This window comes from Corvus kubaryi, unplaced genomic scaffold, assembly GCF_017639235.1.
Source record: "Corvus kubaryi isolate FWS band 111438036 unplaced genomic scaffold, C.kubaryi_AGA036_p1.0 37266, whole genome shotgun sequence".
In the NCBI taxonomy this organism is placed as follows: domain Eukaryota; kingdom Metazoa; phylum Chordata; class Aves; order Passeriformes; family Corvidae; genus Corvus; species Corvus kubaryi.
The window spans coordinates 4,956,218-4,966,934 of NW_024581081.1; the positions used below are offsets into that span (position 1 = coordinate 4,956,218).

At 38.7% G+C, this 10,717-nt stretch overlaps 1 protein-coding gene across 4 annotated transcripts in view; it reads left to right on the forward strand.

Moving 5' to 3' along the window:
• Window positions 1-2,664, forward strand: part of SMOC2 (SPARC related modular calcium binding 2) — a 140,998-nt gene extending 138,334 nt beyond the window's left edge. For all 4 annotated transcript variants that reach the window (XM_042025160.1, XM_042025161.1, XM_042025163.1 and 1 more), the window contains exon 13: window positions 1,076-2,664. In XM_042025160.1, the coding sequence (XP_041881094.1) occupies window positions 1,076-1,099 (24 nt within the window). In that variant the 3' untranslated portion in view covers window positions 1,100-2,664. The remainder of the gene's footprint in view (window positions 1-1,075) is intronic.
• Window positions 2,665-10,717: the final 8,053 nt, after the last annotated feature.

Consider the following 10,717-nt stretch of genomic DNA (forward strand, 5'->3'; position numbering starts at 1 on the left):
ACTGGCACACGTGCATTACACTTGAAGCATGACAAGCCCTCTCCCCTTTCTTATAATCTGATACTAACTTGCAGAATTGGTAATAAAAGTGTCCTTAGAACATCTATGCTTTTCAATTTTGTCTAATAATTTTGCTGACTCGGCATCAACTATTTTAAGAGCTGTTGCTCACAAATGATAGCCTTGAATTAAAGCTGGCTAAGAAAACCATCTGTTGGCAGTTTCATATTTGAACAATATATGGCTGCAAATGCAGAAGGTGGTTTTCATCACAGAAGTTCTCACTTGGAAGGAAGCTACTGGAGGGAGTAGAAGCTGCTCAAAGGAAACCACCCATCTAAGAAGGCCTGATCAGATTTGCACCACTCAGGACACACAAACTCGAAAGCTCGCTCTCTAGTAATTTGTTGTAGCAGTTTAGTTATGTACATGCTTATGTGTGCTCAGGCACATGTTTTTTCACATATGTGCAAATCTGTGTGTGTGTGCACTCACATAAGCTTACTGAAAGAAAGCAGATAGAGAAACATGCACTAATAAGCTGACTGAGGTTGTGGTTGCTGTCAAAGAGGTCAAATAGGGGGTGGGTCTGACAGGACCAGGTAGTGACCAGGTGTATGTCCCTTGCTCAGCTCCTCCCTGTCCAAAAAACACACGCATACACGCCCACACACTGTCAGTGAGACCTAGGGGGTTTTTTGCAGCCTAGCAGAAATTTTATAAGAAAGCCATAGATTGTTTGTGAGACTTTGGCCAGCAGCCCATTCCTTATACATCACATGCCATAGGAGATGTATTGAACCAGGAACTTGCCCAGGCAGTTGCTAAAGCTGTGTGTTTGACAGGTAGAGATTTAAAAGGGCCATAGTAAGTAGTGAAGATATTGCTCCTACCCTTGCTTATGAATGCCGTGAAGGACTGCAGGGCAGGAATTTTTTTATTCCCTATATATATTTGTGCAGAACTCTCCTTCTGGTAGTGGCATGTGGGCACTGCTGAAAAATAGAGATAGGTGTTTATACTGGACTAATTGAAAACATCATTAATAATGCAAATTTTCCCAACTTCCTTTCAGCAAGTTTCGAAGAAGCAAGGGTGAACACCTTACTGATTCAAGGCAGATCTCTTTGACATGTGGGAGATTTCCTCACCAAAAGGCAATAAAAACAACTGTAGTATTTGCACTTTGTACTTAAAAATGTAAATTCACTTTGTAGAAATAAAATATTTAAGCAGACTTTTTTTTTTTAATCTGTGAAAAAGTAATGGCTGGTTTTGAAAAATTATCACATACAATGTATGTGTATTCTTTTGTTGTCTGAAATATGTAAAACATGTTGGAGATGTAAAAGTTTGCATTTAAACCATTTTTTAACAAATAACTTTTTGGCAAACAGTAGCATAGAAACCTGATTCTATGTATTTTGGTTTCAGTAGTATGCCTTCTTTTTCTTAATACTGTCATTTAAGTAGAGTTATGCTGAAAAATCTACTGTATTCTCAATTTTGTCCAAGCAGTGTTGAATGTTTCAGGTTTGCAGGACTGAAAGAATTGTGTAAATTGCTGTTTACTTGCGTTTGCAGTTTTTTACTGAACAGATTCTTCATTGGTGGCAATATTTTATTTCATTTTGTTTTTATTGTAATTAGTAGGCTTTCCAAAGATCATGCAATGAGAATACAACCACTAATGGATTCAAAAAACAGTTATTCTACTCGGGATGCTTATAGAAGAATGTATCCTTTTATCAATTTTTGAAGTGCCTTTTTTTATAAGTTTTGGTAGGATTTTTCTCCTGTTTGATTATGAACACAGCAAACCAAAAAGGAGTCAGGTGCACTGTGATGTCACTCCAGTCTGGTTCAGCCTGGGCCTAAAAGCATGTTTCTATGGTCAGTGCAAAGCAGGAGCAGAGTTTATATGGGTCAGAATTGTAAATCTTACTGTAGTGACAGGGAAGGATAAGCCTTTTTCCCCTACACCTGGCTACCCCTATCGACTCTTTGGTTTGCCTGGGGGCCCACTAGAGGAGGAGCTATCACGTCGCCCCTGCCTGAAGCTTTTTCTTTGTTGTCTGAAGAAAGTTCTCAAAAGTTTTCATACTTTCTCCATTATTTTTTTCCCCCAATGTTTTTTTTTTATATGTGTGTCTGAGGGGGATAAGAACTTCCGTATGTGAATTTAGGGCAGGGGACCCAAATGAAATAAAGGTCTGCTCTTGAACAGCTGTGAGCTACAAGTAGCTGGGTTGATCAATGCCATGGTAGAGGAACTACTGACATCTAGGAGCTGACATGAGAAGGCAGGAATGTAGCAGCAAGCAGTGATTTCACTATGGTTTGTTTAAATAATATGTGGGATCGGACATGTGACTAGCTACTCATAGTAGCACCCTGGCTTGAGCTTGTACCTGGCAAAGCTTTTTTGTGAATCAAAAGGTTTCATTTCAATTCCAACATATTCTGAAGTGATAGGAAACACTGTATGCAATGGAATTGTACCCCAGAAGTTGTGTACTCTAAGCTCTGGCAACAGGAGAAACCAAGATGCAACCATGTGTTATCTTGTATTTTTGTTTTAAAAAGTATTTGTTATTCTTTTATAATGTTAAACTTTGACATTAATCTCCTTTATAGATTAAAGATTAGTATGTTATCAAACTATGCTGGTGATTTTTCTTTTGCAACACAGAGAGATGTTTGGAAATAGATACACACAGTGGTGACTTCACCACTGCTTTGAGTTTACAAGAAACCTCAAGACCTCACATTGTGTCCATCTTCTTCACTTGCCTTTATTGAATTCTTTTTTAAGGTCATTCATGTCTTAGTCATACCACTGCTTCCTCAAAATTCTCTGTATTCAACTTGGGCTCTTGCTTTTTCTCAGCAAAGTGCAATGTGGCACATCTCACACAGAGATGATAACTTTTCTCCTCAATGTGTGTGTGAGCTGCTGGGCAGCTTTCAGCCTGGCTGGAAACAATGAGGAGAGAGAAGCAAACCCTCAGCATTCACAATGCCTTGTTTGGTGGTCACAGTATAGTTAATAGCAGCATTTTGTGAGAAGCATATAATTCCATCACTATGGCCTTTGGAGACAATATAAAAATAGGCTACCAAATACTTTGCCATGTCCATGGTTTGAAAATGCACCCCATTTAAACTGAGAGGTTGTGTGGGGAGGCAGATTTGGACTAGCAACATGATTATATAATGAGTAGCCTTAAACACTGATCAAAATGCAATTAAATGCAAAAGGCACTTTTAGGTATCCAAAGACTTCTACAACATAGTCATTTAATAACTCCACAATGACTGAAACATGAGGTGTTTCCTCTTTGTATACATTCCTGTGTCATCACTTTTATGATTTATTTCAATTACCAGCGATTACACCACTTGAATATACATAGTACTGACTTTTCATACTTCCAGTAGAATCCAGTAGAATCCAGATCCCTAATGGAATCATGCTTGCAAGCTTGTTAAATTCTCCTTGGGTTCCTGTATCTCCCATGTGTCCACAGGATATTTAAACTCAGATAATGTTCTAGTTGTAACTAGGAACAGCCTTGATACCAAAAAGGAATCCATGTGGATAGGCCCTTAGCCTCACACTACAGTACCAGTGTTTATTATTTACACAGTAATTAATTAGTTGTAGTTCTTATCCTATTCTATGTGTAACAATTTAATTTCAATTTTAATTCTGTTACTGAAAACACAATTTATATTCTGCTTCTCATTGACCAATATTTGTTCTAGTTCCATCTATTGCTGAACAAATTTGTTTAGAGCTCTTACAAGGTTGTAAATAGAAGACTATAAAGTTTGAAAAATGTGTATGTATTCAGTGACTTGTCCAGCTTGTTGCAATGTCCATTAGTCAACAGGCCACACAGTAAGAAATGTTCCATATTTTGTCAACACTTCGGAAAACTTTCTCATTTTGTTCCCATCCCTAAGTATAGGCCAATTTCATAGTTCACGTTTTAGCAAAACTACTTAATTCTCAGTCTTCTCCCAGTCTAACAAAATACCTAGCTTTCGGGTGCTCTTTTTGTAGAATTGGGAGCTAGATGAGTGCTCTGAATGACAATTTTTTTTGCTAGTGTAATTTCAGATACTGAAAGACTGAAACAGAGAAACTTTAACAACACTCACTGCGTATAAGTAAAGGAATGCACTGTACTTTTTATTTAGCCCAGATTTCTGCCCTTCATAAGTACCATAAGCCAATGGAGAAAGCAGGCATTCCTAGAAAGCTGGGAGGAGAATAAAAATACAGATTGATTCATTAAAGATATTTAAGTGTTTCCAAGATTTGATAGATGTAATTAATATTTTCTTTTTACAATAGTAATAAAAGATGGATTAATGGAGGTTAAGAAATATTTGCTGACGCAGATAATGTAGTTGTCCCTTTTAAATATTTACACTGATCTATTATATAGCTACGTTATAGAAACTAATGTTTCTAAGTAAGAGTCTTTAATGCCAAAAGTGAAAGGTTTATTACTTTTATTTCCTTTAGGATGGCAGACTGATGTAATTTTGGAGTAATTACTTTGACATTAAATAGGAACCAACTGAGTTTATTAATGTCTGAAACATTACAATGATTGTAGTAAATTATTGATACAAACTGTACTCTTTGTCCAATTTAATTGTTCCAGTTCAAGTTTTATAAGTGAAAACATGCTCTTTGTTTAAAAAGCATCAATAATACATGTTTTTTTTTCTTTAAACAAAAGCTCATGTGGAAAGCATTGAGAACAACACATTTCCCTAGAACATCCAATGAGGGGGATAACAGGGAGAGAGGTCTATTTTTATCTAGTTTAAGGATAGAAATATATGCAGTGTTTTGCTTCTACTACATCCACCTTCCCTTTTTCATCACACACTTTGTCCTCTGACTCCTGTCACTGATGGTACACAAAGCTTTTTTGGAAGGGAAGATAATGAATTGAGAGTCCGTTCTGTGCGTGTGAACAGTCTTTTCCATAAAATAGAGTCATCTGAGTCTTCCTTTCCCAAGATACTCTCTTTTCTCAACTTCAATTCAATGCATAGGATTTCTTGCTTCATTTCAAATACAGAATCCTGCTTTGCACAGGTATGGGATCCATTCTTGGCTGGATGGGTGCTTTAGGAAGAAAATCACTCATAAAAGATCAGCACAGTCTATGGATTGTAGGTGGACAGCTGCAATTTTTTGTTAAGCCACTAATAGCAGTTAATAAAGATTTATAAAGCCCACTCAGTATGTGAAGTACATCCATGAAGTAGCCTATATTTATTCTAAGTAGTCAGTCAGGAAAAAAAAAGAAAAACAGGAAAAAAATGGTGAATGAAGCTTCTGGTGAGAAACATTGTTTCACTAAACCATGACTGACTAATTTCATGTGATTGAGGTTTTCTATGAAACTTCACTTTTAAAAGTATTTTGGAACTTCTTTATCTAAAAAGCATGAAGTGTTAACATGGAAAACCAACATTTGGACACCTATTTTGTCACAAAATTGGATATTGTGAAAGGTCGTAGAATTCTTGCTCTTCCACCAACTTTAAAAAAACCCCATATTTATTTGAAAGAAGTCAGGTTTCAAAACAGTAATTTTTCATGCTTCATCTGAGTTTTTGAGTGCCTTGTTCTCCCTGTGTGAGGCAAATTAAAACAGAACTGGGGCTTGATGAACTGATGGATTTATCACTGAATGCACATGAAATGTGAAGAAAACTGCAGTATGGGTAAGAGTATTTATACTAGTTTGTCTCTATGCAGAACAGTTGAAGCAGTGTGAATTATATGCAGAAATATAAGGGGCACTGTTCCAGTTTGCAAAACAAGCCTGCCATGGGACTGACTGCAAACATACTCAAAACCTAAAATATTCTAGCATGTCTCTACTTTTACCAGTCATTTCACTCAAAGGCTGATGTGAACCAAAATCCACTTTGACTGCTACCCAAGGAGCACCTCTAGCTCTGTTGGTCTGTAGCTTCCTCATCTTCCTGAATCCACAGCTTGGGTACATTCTTCTGAGACTCCCCAGCCTTCGATACCAGTGGGACCAAGACCCAGAACAAAGAATGCGAGAAAAAACGTGGTGACAGATAGTGCAAATTACAGGATATTACTCCATAGCTCAGATTTTTTACCCTGATGGGCTGTGATCAACTGAAATCTCCTGCCCTGTGTCATCAATGACAAACCCTAACTTCCTGCCTCTTAGTCCATCAAATTCATGCTCAGAGTGAGAGAACATCATGCTTCAACTGAGTGGGAGTGAGTGTGAATCTCAGCTAACTGGCATTTGAGAAATACTGACTCAATAGATGCATGTGCTCAATTAACTCCCACCAGTTAATTCTTCTTTCTGCTGAGCACCATGTGATGGAGCAGTGTCTGCACACATCAGTTCTTTAGTGCTCTGCAGAAAGGAGCTGTGCTTCTCAGCCTAGAGCACAGTTCTTTGTACTGAATTCTCAGCATTGAGGAAGGAAGGTTGTTCTGTAGCTGTCTCTAGCTGCTACCCCAGGTACTTGAATTGTATCACTGCTGCCTTACAGAGGTTTCAAGGAATATTTTGCAACATAAAATATATGAAGGAAGAGGTGCTGAAGTGGTAGGGAAAAAAAGACCATGCAGTTTAAAAATGGCAAGAAAAAAATTAAGCAGAAGGAGAGAGAAGGGAAAAAATCAAAATAGGATTATGAAGATACCTTGAGGAACTGAGGAAGGTGACAAGAACTCTGTGCTAAAGCCACATGTGGGAATGAAGGAAGAGCAAGACAAAGAGACAGAACAAGTGAGGAAGGAGAGATAGCAGGTAGAAATGGGAGGAGAGCTTAAAAGGGGAGGATAAGAAATGGTAAAGATAGAAAGAAATTGAATGGCTAACTAGGCTTCCATGAGGAGGAAAACACTGAGAGGCCCAGGGGAGAAAAAGAAGAGAAGGGACACAGATAAAAAGGAGACTACAAATTTCATTTTCCTGGGCACAGCATCTCTCTCACACAGCATCACTTTCTGACTGGTACAAGAGGTTCATCCTGCCTTTGGATGTTTCCCTATCCATGCATAAGGTCTGAATTTGGTCCTTGGTATCCCAATGGCTCCAGTGCTTTGTTCCAAAAAACATCTGTTTTCATGGCCAGTCCAAAGGCTTCCTTTAGATGGGGAAGGCTGAGCAACATTTAATGAAAATGTGAAAGAAGAAACCAGCATATTTCTAAACTAAGAGCAGACGAGCAGGATGAGGAAATCAGAACCACAACAAAGATAAATTTCCTTTTGTATTTCTTATTCAGTAAAGATGCAAGCAAAATGTAATTAGATGTGTTTTTTTAGTTTTTTCTTTCATTCATTTCACCAACAGATTCTCTACAGGCTTTGCTGATACCCTGCAGTTGAACATTATCTTTAATCAACACATAGATGATAAAGGATTACAAGAATCCTTAATTCTCATTGTCTATTTTTTTTTTCTTTTGTGGTTTCCTTTATGTTCGCTCTTGGGGTGGCTAAAAACTAATTATTTAAATCCTTCTCAAAGTCTTTAATCTTTAAAAGTTTGTATCTCCGTGTGAGAGAGAAAAAGGCAGAGAAACAGACTGCGAGAAAGATACCCAAGAAAACTTTGGAGCCCATGGAAAATATCACAGGTTCAGATTAGAACTGTTTTCAAGGTACCAAATGTTTCCATGACCTGATGACAAGGAATTTGAATTCATTAGCTTTGAACAATCATCTGGAAAATTACTTAGAAAATAGCTAATGACAGGTAATGTTTCTCGCTTTGGATTTTCAGCAGTGCAGTGGAGAAGGTATAGGAACAAGTTCATCACATGCTGTCCTAAAGCAAATAACAAATTGACGTAGGCTGGAACAGCTCTAGGGAGAGGCTGGGAAGGGGCTTCACCTGGGTGCAGCTTGAAGAGAGGGAGAGAGCCATCTACATGCCCACAAACAGCTTGGAGGAGAATGGGAAAGAGAGACCAGATGAAGAGGAGGAGGCTGCACCAAGAGTGGCCAGATAGCCTGCCTTACAGCCAGCACCTGCTGCATCACTTAAAGCCCAGAGACTATGCACCATCCAGAATCTATGTCCTGGCAGTAGGCAGCATAGCCAGTCCATATCAGTTTCTGCCTGGAAGACTTTCACCTTAAACCAGGCAGTACACCTGAAAAATGGAAGACAATGACAACAGACACAGACTTGCTTGTTCCTAGGAGTGGTCACAGGCGGGGAGTGGAGGGCAGAGGAGGGGAGACAGACAGTGATAGAAAGATTGTTTTAAACTCTGGAGCCTCTGCTCCATTTTAACTTTTTAAAATAGAAAGTTTCATTGTCTTCTGGAATCTATGAGATGCAACTTCCCAGGACTAAATGTCCTCTTCACAGTGAGAAAGGGGGATCAAGGCACCATGATGAGACAGATGTCTCTGAAAAGAAATGGCCCCAATGTCGTGGCTGCTTAGCAAGAAACACTGAGCATTGCTTTAAACTTGAAGCTAAATGTATAAATGAATATGAATAGTGCCAAATTGAGACTCAACCATCATATACCTGGTCCCCCCTCCCCTTTTTTCTTATAATTTTCAGAATCAATTTGATGATTTTTGTTTAAGAAATTGTTTATTATAGCCTGGGCCATAGAAATGAAACAGTAAGTTTCAGATAAGTTTTCCCTTGTAAGTTTTGCTTTAGTTTGTATTGTTGGTGTATGGGCCTTCTTGTGGGGTAGAAGTCAGTAATTGGTACTTTAGTGGCTTTGGTCAATTGCAAATGTTAGTGTATCTTTTATTATCTTTTTTTTTTTCTTTTCTTGGGGGCTTGAAACAATCTTTCACACCTTGAAAGACCACACTTTTACCAATTGCTCTCTCTGTTAAATGGTGTTGCCGATCTTCTGGACAACAGAAAACACATATGAGAGAGCACTAAAATGACAGATCATGCAGCATGTGTATATTGGTGACAATGAATTGCTGATGGTATTTTCATGTTTTGCTCTGCATGCATTTAGATTATCATCTTTCATCATAATTCTGTTAATCACTACTGTTAAATAACAAACAATGAAAACAATCTATTTTAGGAGAATGAAAATTAAATTCTGTCAGGGGATTAATTGTATTTCAAGTTTATTAATGTTTATAATCTTTAACACACATTTCCATAAGCAAAATTCAGCTCATGCTGATCTACTACATCATTTCATCATGCTACAGGATTTCACAGAGAAGTTTCCCACTGTTTGAGTGTCTGCCATAAATATAAGGGAGTTCACTATTTTTGTCCTAAACCCCCTATGTTTGTAGTCTATCATAAAACCATGAGAAAATTTGGTGTGGCTAACGGCCTTTGTTTCAAAGATAGCAAGTAGTGGAATACAAATGATTTAAGGTGAAAGTGCAAAGGCAAAACTGCATGTGGAAACTTGTAAAATGCCTTTTTCAACTATTTGTAAGCTTGCCTTGCAGTGAATCTCCAACTCAGTTTTTGAAGAACTTTTAATAGATAGTGAAGTAGGATACATTTGCTACAGACGTTTCTGCATATAAATAAAATGGCCCCTGTCTGATAGCCTTTGTGAATTGCCTCCAATAAACACTCAGTGTTGTGGTTAACAGCAGAACCTGTGTTTATTCAGACAATCTAACATGCAGGCAGATTTCTGTTCCCATATAAAGTTCCCTACCTTTCCCTAACTGTGCAGACCAGCTGTGCTCTGGTTCTCTGGGAACATTAAAGCAGTGTTTAAGACCAGAGCCTGGGACTCTAATGAGAACAGTGTGGATTTAAAGAGTCAGCCAGATTTGAGAGGGGAGTGGAAGCTTCACTTTATCACATCTCATTCCTGTGAAAGTCAAGGTACAGTGCTCTCACAGGTAAGAGTGAAGGTGCTCTGGAATAAAAGTATGCCCAGTTCCCTGGAACCAGGGGCTGCCAGAGAAGTGAGTGCAGGCTGTGAGCTAGCCTGCTTGCAAAGTGCTGCTGCCATTTCCCCTTGCACCTCAGGCTGCAGTGCGGTAAGGGTGTTAACGCTGTGGTACTCCATTCACTCTGGAGTTTCTCATGGTCTTTGCCTTAAAAACCTGTCTGGAGAGTGCTGCTAGATGGGCTGAATGCACATCTGGTTAGTTGCCAGGTTTAAATGTGGTGCTTGGGTCCATTTCAAAGGAGGGCTCCAGCACCATTGCTTCAGATCATGGCTTTGTGGGATCAGGCACAGAGCGAGACTCCAGACAAGCCCCGGCATGAGCCATCCCTACAGACAGTGCCTGGCTCAGAGCAGCCTTTCCATCAGGCTTAATAAGTACAGGCGTGAATAAACAGATGAAACAGATGGGACCTACTCTGGATTGCAGAGGTGCTCAAGGACTGTCTTCCATGAGCAGGGAGGAGAAATGAACGTTTGCCAGCAGTAAGTTAGGGCAAAAATTAGTTTGAATTCAATTCACGCTAAGACCTCAGAGAAGGGTGTAATTAGCCCCAGATGCAAAGGAACATATCTGTGCTTTTTGGCTGACTTTCTGAGTAAAGAGGTGTATGTGAATAAAAGATAGGGGTTTCAAGAACATGGCAATGCTGCTTTTATAGACCAGATACATTTTTTTTTAAGTTGAATTTTATTTTTTCTCTTGGGTAAAGCTAGGATAAAAGTAGCTAATGTGTAATACAGCCATCTGTACTGATGTCAT